Source organism: Magnolia sinica, chromosome 15, assembly GCF_029962835.1.
Source record: "Magnolia sinica isolate HGM2019 chromosome 15, MsV1, whole genome shotgun sequence".
Lineage (NCBI taxonomy): Eukaryota > Viridiplantae > Streptophyta > Magnoliopsida > Magnoliales > Magnoliaceae > Magnolia > Magnolia sinica.
The window spans coordinates 77265335-77282187 of NC_080587.1; the positions used below are offsets into that span (position 1 = coordinate 77265335).

Consider the following 16853-nt stretch of genomic DNA (forward strand, 5'->3'; position numbering starts at 1 on the left):
ATTTTGTACGTTAGAGTAGCCTTGATTCGAGTTGACTCACCGAGTCAACTAAGTGACTAGCCCGATCATCCTAGCTGATTCCAGATTCCAACTTCGAGTCATTTATCAGCTAAGTTTCTATCTCCATCCTTTGATTTTGTACGTTAGAGTAGCCTTGATTCGAGTTGACTCACCGAGTCAACTAAGTGATTTAATGTGTTATATTTCTTATATTTTAAATATTAGATAATTAGAAATCTTAGTGTATGTCTTAATAAATCAGCATGTATGATTTGTGTAGGGACGCAACCATTTTACATTGAAAACATTTACCCAGTGATACTAGTTTAAATGCGTTAAATTGAGTTCATGAGATATCAACTCAGACCATCCACATGTAGAATTCATCATCACATCAAATCTATCACTCTAATAGCAGGAAGGTGATCTTCCCTATTGAAAATTTTATATTAACATATCGATTGATTTGATTAGTTATTATGTATTAAATTTACTTGATCATTGTCATTAGTTGCATATTATTTTATTTGATTTCTTGGTTACATATTGTAGAGATAATTTATTTGAGTTCTTAATTGATCGACTTCATTTTATTATCGTGGTGTGCTTAAATTACAATTATTTTCCTATTATTACATGATGAAGAATGTATTTCAATTTACGGGTGCTCTGCCCCAAAAGGATTACTATGTTATTTTTATGGGGTGCTCTACCCAGGGTCATTCTCGAAAGGATCAGCACGGTACGAGTGCTCTGCCCAGGGTCATTCCCGAAAGAATCGGCACGGGTGCTCTGCCCTAGGCGATTCCTTAAAACGATCAATACACACGGGTGCTCTACCCTGGATATTTACCCTAAAAGTTTATTCACCAGGTGCTCTGTCGAATGTCATTCTCTAAAAGGATCAACACCGGTGATCTGCCGAGGGTCATTCCCTAAAAGAATCAACACATACGGGTGCTCTGCCCTAGATTAAACCAAAAAAGATTTTCAATGACTGCATTGTCTTATTTTGTTGTTATAAAAAAAATAAATTATTATTGTTGTCATATAAAATGACGATTCAATACTCGTAATTAATTATATTTGTATTATTGAGTTTTATTTGTGTTAACGTAGAATTTTCAATTTTGGGAAGGATGTAACTCTACGAGATGTCGCGCTCACACCCGTATAGATTATTTTGCAGGGTTTGTATATGAAGAATCAGTTGGGAAAGATTGAAGACTTTTTCCCTTAGTTATTTAGAAGTTAATTAAAGATTAATGTATGTTGTTATTAATTATTTTTTAATGTCAATGTAACTAAATATTTAATGATTGATTTGTGGATGTTATTTAATGATAATTATTTTGACCCTTTTTAGTTGCTCTAATTACCTTGAAAATGCATGAAAATAATGTGGGTTGTGATGTATATTTTGTCTAAGTACAACTCGTAGTCCTGGAATTCGGGTTCGGGCCTAGCCAACTCGGGTACCGAATTTCAAAGCGTGACATCTGAACGGGCAATTCTGTGGGTGGGCCTACCGTGATGTATCTGTACATCCAAACTATCTATCTCTTTTCTCAGATTATTTTAAGGCATCAAAACAAAAATTAGGCAGATCCAACGATCAAATGAACCACACGAAGGAATATTTCTTATTATTGTACACGAAGGAATATTTCTTATTATGCTGAGTAAACTCTGTATTGGCCCACCGTGAATGCATTTGGTTTATCCAAGTCGTCCATTCATTTTTCCAAATCATTTTAGTGGTTGAACCCAAAATTGATGCATATCCAAAGCTCAAGTGGACCATACCACAGGAAAAATGTAGATTATTGATAAGAATCACTCCGAATTGGGTCAGATCGGATCAGTCCGAATCCATTCGGATCGGGTTTTCGGATCGGATTGGTCCGGAGTGACCATGACCCGATTTCGAACTGAAAAAAAAAATGGATTTGAATGGCCCTACCTGATCCGCACCGATCCAGGCCATCGGTTTAGTTCGGAACAGGTCGGATCGGGTCTGATATGCCCAGCTCTAATTATGAATTTTGAAGGCATTAGGAGGCAGCGGATTGCCTACTGAGTGAACTCCATGGAGCCCATGGTGATGTGTGCGTATGATCCCTGCTATCCATCCATTTTTTCAGATCAATTTAGAGCATAAAACCAAAATGAAAGCATATCCAAAGCTCAAATGGCCCAAACCACAGGAAACAGTGGTGATTAAACTCCTACCGTTGAGAATTTCTTGGTGGCCACGAAAGTTTTGTATCATTCTAATATTTGTGTTTTCCATTCATCCATCTATGTGTGACCTTATGAACAGGTTGGATGACTTATTTAAATATAAATACGTGACCTAAGAAGGTTTCAACGGTGGACATTATTATACCCACTCTTTCCTGTGGTGTGATCCACTTGAGCTTTGGATTTACTTAAATTTTGGTCTCATGTCATAACATGATCTGGAAAAACTGATAGACGGCTTGGATAAGACACATACATCACGTGTGAGCCCCACAGAGTTTACTCAGTACACAATCCGTGGGAGTTGGGAATAAGTCACGTGAGCTGTTTGTGTTTGATCGATTATCTGATTTCAAGGACCTTAATAAATGTCAAACATCCAACAAACACGTGGTTTGGTGTTAGATGATTAAATACATACATAATGGGTGTTGGCTTGTGTTCCCACGTGTCATGTTTTTATTGATCTTTGGTAAGGGTGTGGCCATGGCCCGGGACCTGTGCCTTCCGGGCTTTGCACAGGCTTGGACTTAGCTTGGCCCATGGGCTGGGCTGGGGGCTAGCATGCATGGCCCTGATCAATTTCCAAATATACCATTTTATTATTTGATTAAGCAACTCATGCGTCTTAAACCTAAACCATTGATTAAACAAGTCATGCTTCGATGGGGGCGTTTGGTGTAAGGTATTAGATGGGATTATATGAGATAGAATTGCATTTGTTCCCGTGCTATTCCATCCAGCATTTGGAGATGATTGGAAAGGTTGGAATTAGGTGGGAAGTAGTTGCATTCGGTCCCACGAAGGATATTCATGGATTTTGAAATCCACTACACATGTGGGCTTCACATTGATGCATGTGTTTATCCATGCCGTCCATCCATATACACTGTTTGCACATGGCATTCTAGTTATATATGTGCACAAGTGAACGACATCTGTTGTGAATTTGGTCCGCTGATTACAATTCCATGGTCCACCAAACATGATTTTGCTTAATCCAATGTTTTCCTGTCGCAAAAATTTTATCCCAAACATTGAATTGAATGGCAAAAATATCATGGTATTTCCAAACATGCAATCATTGGTGCAATAATGATGTTAATCCCATCTAATACAATTCAATACCATTCAATTCCATGGACCAAACGGGCCCTAGGTGTCTATTTCTTTGGACGTGGTTTGGCTACTGACCCACCAGGCAGCCAGCTGGGATGAAAGCTTTGTGAGCCCTACCATGATGTATTGTGTTTTATCCACCCTGTCCATCCATTTGACAGCTCATTTTAGGTCACGTGTCCATAAATGAGGTAGATCTAAATCTCATATGAATCACACAACATAAACACAATGTTGATTAAATATCTGCAATTTAAAATTTAAAATTAAAAAGTAAATAAATAAATAAACTCCTAAATCCCATTATGATGTTTATTTGTCATCCAACCCGTTAATAAGGTCATACAAACATAGATGGACAAAGGGAAAACACAAATATCAATTTGCTATAAATATTTTGTGCCCCCATAAAGTTTTTTTGTGCCCCCATAAAGTTTTTCACTTTCCTGTGGTGTGGTTTACCTGAGATTTGTATCTGACTAATTTTTTTAGTTCTTGCCCTAAAATGAACTGGCAAAATGGATAGAGGTGTGATAAAATACATATATCATGGTGCGGCCCACAAAGCTTTGACACCAACTAGCTAGCTGGTGTTGGGGTCACTACTCAAACTGCGTCCTATTTACTTATGCACGTGTGGCCCACTTTATCGAATGATAAGATTAAACATTGAAGACTGAAACAGGGAGTTTATCAATTTTCAAGCTAGGCTGGGTCGGATCCGCCCACCCCCAGCAAAACTTTTCAGGTACATGTTCCGGGCCCAGCCCACCAGGCCCATATCCACCCGTAATGATGCAATGCCTATCAACGGTTCTCTTTTCATATATAACTCAATCAGATAAACATATATAACAATGTGAAAACAGGAGTGTTGCTCCCTTTAATCTTTCATTATAATTATTCTTGTTGCACTTAATGTGAGATGGATCCGTAGACCCTTGATAGGCATTAGTCGGGTTCGGGTATCCGACACACAAGCATTGCTGTGCTGTGCATGCCTTAAACCACCTATCATATACAGAGAAACATCTAATCTCTATACTAGCTAGCAACAATCTTGCCTGAATATCACTCTAACTTATACTCCCAACCCGGACGTGTATTTAACACCAGTTTCCGGCAACCAAAGGTTCCCATCAATGAACTGGGCCACCGTAAATTTATTCGCCTCAGCTGAGTCGTTGATCATATGATAACCAGGCCACTTGACTCGACCACTCAGACCCGCCCCGGGTCCGTAATTCCTGTACTCTCCGTAATAGAGAGTGGTAAGGGCGAAATCTCCTTCCCACTCCAACCACCCTTCTGCCTCAATTACACTATCTAAATACGATTGCATGAAAACCGTCCTCGAGTACGGCTTCCACGGCCGACCAAGGTACGTGTCAGATGCATTCGGTGATGCTAGAAGGTCTGAATCAGCAGATATATTGCAGAATTGGATTGAGAAGCCCGTGGATTCATCTGGGTCTTTTCGGCCTTGTGCTGTTATGGAGATCTTCTGATTATGGAGTGGTTTGCGAGCTAGAATCTGGCAGTTCTGAAAGACGACTGCACCGTCTCCAAAGATGAAATCGACAGTGCCTGTGATCCGGCATTCACGATAGAATTGGCGGAGGGAGTGGGCGTAGAGGGTGTCTTGGTAGCCGTAGAAACCACATCGGTAGTAGGCTGAAAGGTCTGAGTCGGATCGGAAGGCAACGGCCTGGTGCTTCTCGGGCCCTGCTGTGTTCTCAAAGGACATGTCACGGGCTATGAATCCCCTGCCTGAGACAGCTGCAATGGAAGGAAATAATAGGTATCAGAAACTCGATTGAGATAACCGGGTCGACTCAGCTTCGCTCGGTCAGATTTATCAATCATACATCCCAAAACAGTTGCCGAATCAAGACATGTATGTGGTGGGAACCGACACATCTCTGTCTATTAACCGTAGGTTAGCTACACATGCACCAAAACAACGGACAGCCTAAAAGTAGTAGCGGGCGAGGCTGGATCCCTGACCGTGGGGCCCACCATGATGTATATATCTTATATCCACACCGTCCATCTGTTTTTAAAACTCATTTTAGAGCACGATCCCATTAAATGAAGCAGATCTAAATCTTAGGTGGACCATAATACTGGAAAAAGTGGTAATCGACCATTAAAAGCTTCTCATGGGACATAAAAGTTATGAATGAAGCTGATATTTGTGTGGTATATTCATCCAGATCTCTGTGACATTATAAACAGGTTGGATGGAAAATAAACATTCCGGTGGCCCCTACATTTTTTAATGGTGGCGATTTAATCACGCCTGTTTCCTATGGTATGGTCCACCTAAGATTTATATCTGCTTCATTTTTTTGGTACGTGCCCTAAAATGGGCTGTCAAAATGGATGGACGGTGTGGATATAAGACACATAAGTCACTGTGGGCCCCACAGTTAGGGATCCACCCAAACCGAGCCCAAAAGTAGCCTTCCGATTCCGAATGGTTAAACAAGCTGAAAAACACTGGCCACCTACGTCACGTGAAGCGGCCAAGGAGCCTTGCATGCATCACTCTTTGACGTTTGACCTTAGATTTTGACCGGAATCCTCCCCCAAAACACCTGCTGGCAACGGGAAAACCCACGAGCTCTGTGGGGTCCATATTGCCTCTCGTGTCAAATCCACTCCATCCATCCGATGCGAGTTCCCATTTTCACCGTACATTCCAAAACTAATCAAGTTCCACAACTCAAGTTGGTAACTCCAAATGGAATAATGTAAAATCACGCATGAAATCACTATGGTCCCACTTGAGTTCTGGATTGAACTGACTTTTCTTAGTGTCCGTTCATCTCGATACCCCCATCTGATTAACGGATTGGATGGAATGTACACACTACAGTCAATCCAGTGATAGCGTCCCCTCCCATTGTCCCCTGTAGTGTGGTCCACCTGATCCATGAATCGGACTGATCTTTATCTCTAGAAACTAACATCGATAGGGGGCACCTCATGGACGGATTGGATTTCACACGCACCAAGGTGAGCCCCACTGATCTCACTTGTTGTGCTTGTGTGGAGCACCTACCGTACTGCATTAAAGGAGGCTACGAAACTAGAATGCACTTCCTTAATAGCACAATAAATTGTGTCAGCTTGTGCACGTGGCATAAATGATCCAAGCCGTCCACATTGCATGGATCTGATACTGATCTGATGATCTATTGCTGTCCAGCTCAAAAAGAAATGATCAACGGCCCAAATCCAACAATCAAAATCAGATCGTTAAGAACCATCGGATCAGCATACTCTCCCCATCCACAATGGGTCCCACAACTTGTAAGACACGTGTACCTTACATTAATCCTCACAATCGGAAAAATGAAGGGTTAAAATCGTCATTTTAAGAAGAAAAGTGAAATGTCGAGTTCTTACCGAAAGTAGCAGAACGAAACGTCGTCCAACCATCAACGAAACTCCGATTTCCCGAAATGATGGTAGCGTTCATCCCATCTCCAATCAACATCAGATTCCACTTCTTCTTCTTAATCTCCACATTCTCTCTGTAAACCCCTCTTTTCACGTATATCACATACCGGCGCACGTTATAATCCGGCGCTGCTAAGACGGCGTCATTAACCGACTTGAAATTCCCGCTCCCGTCCAGGGCCACCGTCACGTTCACCGCTACCGAACTCGCCGGCGCCTGTAACAACCGCCGTATTCCGCCGTAAATCCACGCCGGGGAGCCTCCGGAGCGCTTCTTGCCGGGGATCTGACGCACCATCTTCAGGACGTTGGCCACCACCGCCGTCGCCTCCTTGAGGGTGCCGGAGACAATGGATTTGACGATTCCATCAGTGCCGTCAAAGCCGTCGAGACACGTGTCCTGATTTCCCAGCGCCGCGCTCAGCCAGGCCTTGAGATCTGACGCGCGATCACCGGTGCCGTTAGATTTAACGGATTCTATCGCCGCTTGCGTCCACATTAGCTCGTCGGACGAGAGGTCGAGGAGGTCAGAGCAGTCGTTGACGGCGTTAAAGAGACGGAAGTTGTGAAAAGTGTGGGAAATTTTGGAGATGACGGAGACCGCTTTCTGTACTTCCACAATGGCCGTTTTGATGGACGTGGAGAAAACGGAGTTGGGAACGTTGAGGCAGTCGGTCTGGTAGTCAGGAGTTGGGAGCGAAACTGCAGGGTTGGAGAGAAGGAGAAAGATAAGGAAAAGGAGTAACGGCGTTAGAGGAGAAGCCATGTGGAGGAAACGGCGTAAGAGGTGGGTGGAGAGAGAGACGAGGAAGGGAGTATTTGAAGGTGCAGGGGGAGACAGTGGAGGTGATTAAATGGAGGGAAATAAACGGCCAGGATGAATAGATCAGGGTCTGAGACTGGGGATCTTCGTCTTGTGTGCCAGCTTTCCTTCTTTAGTCGACACTGCTACCACCCTTACATTTAAAGCAGGAAAATAAAAAAGAAAATGGTATTCTAGAGAAAACTAAAAAGGGGGAGGGAGAATCAAAAGATTTTTCGGTTTGGCGACATGCATGCTGCTGCTGGGGACGGTTATGAAAGTGGGCCCGTACATCTGGCATTCAACCTGATGTGAACCGTTCATCTTGTGGGTGATAAGAGTTTTTTGGAGACTACGTGCGTGTTCGATTGATGAGAGAGGTTTGAATTGTGGACCCTTATTTATTCTCTTTGAAACGTGTACGCACATCTGCGGGCCGTTGATCTCTCTCTTCAATCATGCGGAAGCGGATTAGGTGAGACCCTGGATCCACCGAGGTGGGTGGGACCCTGACTGTGGGGCCCACTGTGATGTTCGTGCACGCCGTCCATCCGTATTGAAATTAAATCTCGGTTTAAGGCAGGATTCAAAAAATGAAGTAGATCCAAATGACAGGTGGCATATAATACGGAAAAAAGTGGTAATTGATCATTAAAAACTTCTCTTGGCAACAAACGGTTTAGATCAAGTTGATATTTGTGTGGTCTATCCATCAGATCTTTGTGACCTTATCATTAGGTTGGATGGCAAATAACATTATGGTGGCCCTATGAAGTTTTTAATAGCGGAGATTTAATCACTACTGTTTTCAGTTGTATGGTCCACTTTTTGGTATCGTGATCTAAAGTGAGCTTTTAAAACGGTTGGACGGTGTGGATTTAAGGCACATACATCACAGTGTGCCACATAGTCAGGGGTCCCATCCACCTCGGTGGACACGGGGTCTCACCTAATCCGCTTCCCAATCATGCATGGTTTCTTCATCATACGTGCATGAACACTCGACACCTGGACAGTCTAAACAGAGGATAAATACGATTGGAGTTATTGGACGTGACAGTTACTGAAACCGAAGATCTGTGCGGCCCACCTTGTCATGTCTTATGAAATCCATGCCGTCCATCAATTTTTCCGGATCGTCATATGATGAGAACCCAAAACACATATGAAGATCGAATATTCAAGTGAACGACACGGCACGTAGCAGTCCGATAAAAAAAAATTTAAAATTAAAAAGGCCAAATCCAACTGATATTTGTGTTTTCCGCCCATTCAGTAGGGCTAAAAGTCGGCTGGGTTGGAACCTGTTGGTGATCAATCGTAGCCCAACCCAGGGTTCATATACCTCAACCCTAACGCAATTCAACTCAACCTTGGGTCGAGAATTTTCGACCCAAGCCTAACCCAAGCAGCTCAGTCAGGTTGGTTGGTTGCTAGTATCTTTGTTATTACATTAATATATTATATTTCAATATACATCTTACTTTTTGTATTTATAATTTTATTAATTATATATGTAATTATTTACCATAAAGAATTTCATTTTTTTCTAAACAAACAAGCTAAAACACAGATAACTACTCCTTTAGAAGTCATGTTGTGTACCATACAATCTATTTGGGACAGAGAATCCAACGTATTTGTTAGCTCGAGTCATTGGAAATGACATGGACCAATGCGACCCACGAACAACACTAAAATTTCATGCGCCTTCAACACAGACGATCAACACTCAATTATAATTTATAAGTAACTTATATATCGATAGGGTTAAGTTGGGTCAGGCAACCCCAAACCCAACCCAAGCCCAACCCCAGTTTAATTAGGCTGGTGTTTGTATAGCCCAAGCTTAAGATCAAACTCGATACATCCTGCTGGAGCCTAACCCAATGTCAAGTCGGTCATGGGTCAATTAGGTTGAACCCGCCCAACTTTCATCCCTATTATTCAGAGACACGGTTTGGCTCGTGGTGACCCCAATACCAGCTATCTAGCTGGTGTCAATACTCAGTGGACTCCACCATGATGTATGCGTTTTATCCACGCCGTTTATCCATTTTCCAACTCATTTTAGGTTGAGTCCAAATTTAGGGACTGGATTAGCTGTTACCCTTGATATGGGCCCACTTAGATGAATGTATTGTATATTAACACTGATTCATCTGTTTTTCCAACCCATTTTAGGAGGTGGTCTTAAATTTTAAGTAAATCTAAATCTCAGGTGGATCACCCCAGAGGAAACAGTGGTGATTGAACCCTCACCATTAAAAACTTCTCAAAGCCCACATTAAGAAAATATGTAATGTTTATTTTCCATCCAAGTGATGATAATGTCAAGTAGACTTAGATGAACAGAAAATATAAATATCAGCTTGATCTAAAACATTAGAAGCCTACAAAAAGCTTTTAATAGTTATTTATCACTTTTTACAGTGGTGTGGTCCAGCAGAGATTTGGATGTACATATATATATATTTTTTTAATGTCATGAAATAAGCTGAAAAATTAGATGGGCAGCATAGATATATAATACATTCATCAAGGTGGCCCCCACATGACAAGGGGATAATGTCATCCACCATTGAAACATTCCTAGGGCACATGATCATGTTTATTTATTATATTATAACCTGTTTATAAGGTCACATAAACCTCAATGAAGGAGGTAATTTTTTTTAACTTAATCCAAAACTCATGACACCTCCATGAAGATGTCGACGGTAAGCATTCAATTTCACTGTTTCTTGTGATGTGGTCCACTTAAGTTATGAATGTCCATTAATTTCGGAGATGAATGGCATGGATAAAATAATTACATTGTGACGGAGCCCACAGAGCTTTGACACCAGCTAAACTGCATCCTCATTCACGTGGGAGCCAGCTTATGAACGGTCGAGATGGCATATAAACACTAAGGTAAGGCGCGAGAAATTTTCAGCAGTAGACACTTCCGTACCCATTGGTTGCGGATTAGCTACTAACGCTATCCCTATTAAGCTGATGACGTGGTCTCTTCTCATTTGTGTAAGCCGCTCTAAGAGGCGGAGGTCTTGCCGATCATGTTTGAAAGTAGTTGGATCAAGATCCAACGGCTTCTCCGACAGCGCCTACAGTTTATTAAGATTGCGCCACATGGTGTTATGTGAAACTCGGTAGTGGTTAGCAGTATCAGTCCACATCCACCCTTATTAGTCCTTGCTGTCCCTTGCTTCTTCACTCTCCACCAAACATAATCGAGTTACACCTATGGACTTCATGAATTTCATGTATGCTACCTGATATCAAAGCTCTGTGTGAGTCACTATGATGTATTTGTTTTATCCACGCCATTCATCCATTTCACGAACTTGTTTTATGATACAAGCCCTAAAATAAGACAGATCTAAATCTCAAATGGACCACACTACAAAAAAACATTGTTAATTGAATGTCCACTATTAAAAACTTTCTAAGGCCCATTGTAACCTTTATTTGTCATCCCACCTATTGGTAGGGTTACACATATATACCTTAATGAAGGGGAAAAAACAAATATCTCCTTGAACCAAAACCAAAACGTTCAGTGTCCTCCCAACGGTTTCAACCGTAGCAGTCACTCCTCACGGTTTCTCATGGTGTAGTTTACTTAATATTCGGATGTGCCTCATTTTTACATATGCCCTTAAATGAACTGAAAAAAATATATGGACAATATCGATAAAACACATACATTATATTTGGACCTGTTGAGCTTTGATACCAACTACCCGGCGGTTGCTGAGATAATTATCCAACCCGTGTCCATATAAGGGAAGAGCTTTATGTTATGATGGACCCACATATATAATTTCCTAAAAGAGCGTTTGGCTCACAGTATTATATTGGATTAGGTGGGATAGAAATGCATTTGGTATTGTGCAAAATCCAACAAGCACCTGGGGAGAACGGAAAAGGATGAAATTAGGTAAAATGGATTTGCATTTGATCCTAATTTAGGATGACTCTTTTCAAAATTGTGAAAAATATTGTAGATGTTATTGTATATTTTGTAGGTCTTGATATGATGTATGGACTATATCTACACTGTTCACCAATTTTTCAAGATCATTTTAAGACATGGGCCCAAAAATCCAGCACATACAAAAATTAAGTAGACTTAACCATAGAAAGTAGTGAGGATTGAATACCTACCATTAAAAACTTATTAGGAACTACTCAAGTTTCAATTCAATTAGAATATGGAGATATGTTTGTGCCATAATATCCCAGGGTAATAAGGAACAATTCCTATCACGTATAATAATTATACGTTTTTAATCTCATACCATTTAATCCCATCTAATACCATGTGCCAAACACCCCATACGTTAACCATTATGCAGTTATGATACATGTGGATTTGACTTGGGGATTAAACGTCCGCCTGTACAATTAGACATGAGCTGTATACATCCATGCCTTGGCACACACACACAAATATGAAACACGTGCATAAGTTCTAACCTTTCCGTCAGGTTGGAAAATATATACTTAAGAGTCATACAAGCGTACTCTTGAGGCTGGCAAAAAACAAACGGACGGTTAAAATCTTTTCTGGCCCATTTATTTGTTTTTGTATGCTGTGGACCACCTGACGTGTAAAACGGCCTGAATTTTATGCTCGGAGATGTAAACAAATTTCCCTGATATGAAATACGTGTCACATTGCGACACATGCGGCTGCCTGTGGATGTCGGCTCGCACACGCAATTGGAATTAGCAAGCATCCACCCAAACATTAATGATACCAAGGCCATTTGCAAATGGTAGGCAGAGTCGCCGTTTCTCCCGAACGTGCGGTGATCCAAACCATTCATCATGCGTGTCCCACAATGGTGGCCTACAAAGAAAAGGTCAGTTGAGCAGAGATCTTCATCGTACGTACATATGTTTAATATGTGGGTTGGGAAGGATCTCTGATCTGTGACGTTCTGACGTGTAGACCACCACCGTGGGACCTACCAGCTGAGTATATGGATCATCACATGGTGGGGCAAAGGTGGTGAGCTGCCTCACTATTTCTAAATTTATAATCCACGTAAATTCATAGTTTTCCTAAGCATGCACGCATGAACAAGGCAGCGCATGTACGTGCTACACGTGCTATCATAGAACATCGGTACTAGATCCACTCCATTCATTAGATGCGTACGACCATGTAAATGTTGTCGGCCAAAATTCGTGTAGGTCCACTCATCAGGTGGGCCAAAGTTTATGAAGCAAAATTTACGGCTGGAGAACTTTGACTGAAGTTTTCGTTTCTAATGAACGGCTGGATACGATACTTGTCGGTCATGCTGGCACATGCAGCCACCCCTCCATCTGCTTATGCGGAGAGACACGGTGATGCGGATTAACTCCTGACGGCTTCAATAGCTATCTGGCTTATGTGGAGCCTGTGTTGTATTCATACCGTCTGTACTCTTTTATGGAGAGATGATTTTCGGGCATAGCCAAAGAATAAAACAAATAAAAAGCCCAACGAATTTCACATAAGTTATTGAATATCAAATAAACATTATACCAGGTGTAGTAATGTTTCAACGGTAGGCATAACTGTTACCACTGTTTTCTATGGTGGGTACACTTGTGCTTTGGATCTGCTTCATTCTTTGATTCATGCCCTAAAATGAATTCTACAAATGAATGGACGGTTTGGATACAAAACGTATATCATAATGGCCCTGCCAAAGCCTTAGCCGAAAGTTTTTGCAGATTCCGGGTAGGGCCACCGCTATGCTTGTGAGAAATCTAACCTGTCCATCCATTTTTTGAGCTCATTATAAGACATGAGACGACATTTTTTGAGATCATTGTAAGACATGAGACCAAAAATGGAAAAGATCTAAAATCCAAGTGGGCCATACGAGATGAAACCGTGAGAAGGAATGCCTACCACTGAAACATTCATAGGCTCCACCTTAATATTAATATGCCATCCAAAACCTTTATAAGGTCGCTTTCACTGGGATGAAGTGAAAACACCAAAATCTTAGAACGATATGCAAAACTTTTGCGGCTGTATAAATTTTTTAGCGGTGGTCACTAAATTCTTAGTGTTTCCTCCCGTGTGGCCCATTTAAGTTTTGAATCTACCTTATTTTTATACTTATGTCCTGAAATGGGCTCTAAAACTGGATAGAGAGGTTGGATTTCTCATAAACATCGAAGCAGCCCCCACCCATAATCCTTCCGTAGAACTTGCTGCGAAATGCTTAGGAAATCCGCGTCCAACGGAACATGCTCTGACGAGCCATATTCCCATTTCCCAAGAAAATACCGGCCATATCTATAGTATCCTATGCCACGTGTACCGCAGTTGATGGAGGCAGCAGTATCATATCATTTCCTGCGACATGTGATTTAGGAAGGGAGATTTGGTTGAGTGGATCTAATTGCGATTATTCTTGTTTTTAAGTGCTTTCGGAAAGCAAAGCGATTCTGTCATCGCTTTTCATGCACTATTATTATCCATCTTTTGTGTGGGTCCCGCTATTCGCCATTTCTTATGACGGAATAATCTACACAACCTGTTGGGACGTATCGGGTGCTACAACCCGAGCTCTGTGGGGCCCTCATTCTTCTTTTTATAAAATCCACTCCGTCCATCAGTTGTACCCTTCTATGTTAGAATCTAATGCCAAAACTCAGTGTAATAAGCCTTTAAAATGGACCACACCACAGGGAAGTATGAGGAGGGGCGACAACCGTAGGTTGGTGCGTGGGCCGACAAGGGTATATACGCTCCATCCAAACCGTTCATCATGTGAAACTAACCACTATGCATGGAAAATCCAAACATTGACCTGATCCATAACCAGGGAAAGCCATGATTTGTAAACTTAGAGATTTTAGGCTTGATTTTACATCGATCCCGTGTTGCGGCCAACCTGAATTTTTATCAGGATATTTTTGGAATATGCAGTGAAGACGAGAAGGTGCACCTTATAGACGTATACGATGTCATAAAAACAAAACGGTGGGCACCACAGTACTCGGGTGTTGTACCCGGAATTTACAATAGGTGTTGCATAGGACTTGGGTCCCTTTTACAAACGCGGATTCAGTGAGACCTGGGAAACACCGACTTCGATGATGTCTGCCGTGGGGCCCACCTTGATGTATGTGCTGTATATCTACGCCGTCCATCCTTTTGGTAAGATCATTTTCATTATAGTATAACATAAAGCTGATCCAAATATCAGGTTGACCACACCACAGGAAATAATGATGATTGATCAGTTTGTTCAAAAGTCCTTTTAATGGTGGGGATTTAATAACCATTGTTTCCTGTGGTGTTATCCATCTGAGATTTGGATCAGATTTATTTTTGGAGTCATGCCCTAAAATGAGCTAGAAAAATGGATGGACGGAATGGATATACAACGCATACATCAATGTGGGCCCCACGCTCATGGCCTCCCCGAATCCGATTTTGCCTACTAGTTACCGTAGAGCCGGAAGAACGGTAACATGGAAGAGCAATCTTGCTATGTACACGTGGCAGGAAGATGGGTCAATCAGAACTGTCCATCTCTACCGGGGACTATAATGGATGGCCCCTATTTCGAACATGATTCTTATCAGATAATCGTAGCCATCGATTTTATTCACTTTATAGAGCTTAATGTGGAACACTAACCGTTGCTTTGCAAGCTACTTTTGAGATGGATGAGATCATCCAGTCTGTGTATATCTTGAAGTATTTGCCATCCATAGTAGGGCCCACTGTATGAACCGTCCCGATTGACATATTAAACTGGCTTGTGTACTTTATTGACGTGGCTCTTCTGTATCACTGTTCTTCGAGCTCTACCGTATCACCGTTGGAAGCGGATTGAGCGATGACACCAACAGGCCAACACCCACTCATATCCCTGGTGACCTGACTCTGTGGGGCCCACCGTGATGTATGCGTTTTATCCACGCCGTCCATCTATTTTTTTAGATCATTTTAAGGCGTTTTTCCAAAATTTAAGCATATGTAAATCTTAACTGGACCAGACCACCGTAAACAGTGGGGATATTAACTTCCACCGTTGAAACCTTCCTAGAGTCCACTTCGATGTTTATTTGCAATCCAATCCGTTTGTAAGATCACACGGACCTGGATGAAGGGACAAAAGAAATATCGACTTGATCTGAAACCTACGTGGCCCCGAGAAGTTTTCAACCATAGGCGTTCAATCACCACCTTTTCCTGTGGTATGGTCCACTTGATCTGTAGATATGCTTCAATTTTGTACTAACACCGTAAAATGATCTGGAAAAATGGATGGACGGTGTGGATAAAACTCATAAATCACGGTATGGCTACAGAGTGAGTCACATGGGCTGTGTTGGGGTAACCACGACACGACACGACACATGTTGGCGATCATCAGTCGGGATATTCATTGGTGGTACCGAGCGTACGCCGCTTCGGCAGATCCCTGACTGTGAGGACTAATGTGATGTACGTGTATTTTATCCATGCCGTTCATACGTTTCATTATATCATGTTAGAGCATAATCTCAAAAATGAAATAGATCCATATCTTAGTTAGACCACACCACAGGAAGAAGTGTTGATTGGACGCCGACCATTAAAAAAATTTCTTGGGGCCACAGAAGTTTTGGATCAAGTTGATATTTGTGCGGTCCCTTCATCCAGGTCTTTGTGATTTTACCAAATGATTGGATGTCAAATAAACATTATAGTAGGCCTAAAGAAGTTTTTAATGGTGGGAATTCAATTATCACTATTGGCCAACTTGAGATTTGGATCTGCTTCATTTTTTGGATTATGACCTAAATTTATCTGGCAAAACGGATGGATGGATGGATATAATACACATACATGACGGTGGGCCCCACATTCAGGATCTTCCGACGTCGGTGGATCCCGGGATCCACCAAAGCCGCGTCGGTGCAATTTGCAAAACACAGATACGGAGTGACTGCATTCGTGCTTTCATCCCCACCGTCGGATTCATTAGATCCGAAATGTCTGGTTAGTCAATCCAACGGCAGAGAAAACACAAGATCGGTTATTCTGGTAGTCCATATCCAGAGCCCAGCACAGCTGGAAAGACAAAAGGTTCTCGAATGGAAAATTTTGGGTGCGTGCCAATAAGAACGGGGGCCACGAATAGAAGCTATTGGAGATAGTTAACCACCATTTTTAAAATGTGGTGACTCGTGTAACCTAACATGTTATAAA

General features: G+C 41.8%; 1 protein-coding gene across 1 annotated transcript; it reads right to left on the reverse strand.

Annotated features, from left to right (window-relative positions):
* Window positions 1–4223: 4223 nt before the first annotated feature.
* LOC131227549 (pectinesterase/pectinesterase inhibitor PPE8B-like) lies at window positions 4224–7796 on the reverse strand. Its single transcript, XM_058223351.1, has 2 exons — window positions 6778–7796; window positions 4224–5142 (listed from the first exon to the last, which is right to left on the reverse strand). Exons 1-2 carry the CDS (start codon window positions 7595–7597, stop codon window positions 4445–4447), a joined length of 1518 nt encoding a protein of 505 aa, XP_058079334.1. The 5' UTR covers window positions 7598–7796; the 3' UTR covers window positions 4224–4444.
* Between the last annotated feature and the right edge of the window lie 9057 nt (window positions 7797–16853).

What these genes read in the sequence shown, in the direction of transcription:
- LOC131227549 (XM_058223351.1), bottom strand. Translation starts at nt 7,597, where the DNA reads ATGGCTTCTCCTCTAACGCCGTTACTCCTTTTCCTTATCTTTCTCCTT. An exon ending in GTTTCGTTCTGCTACTTTCG is followed by an intron (nt 5,143 to 6,777) that starts GTAAGAACTCGA and finishes CTTCCATTGCAG; the next exon opens with CTGTCTCAGGCAGGGGATTC.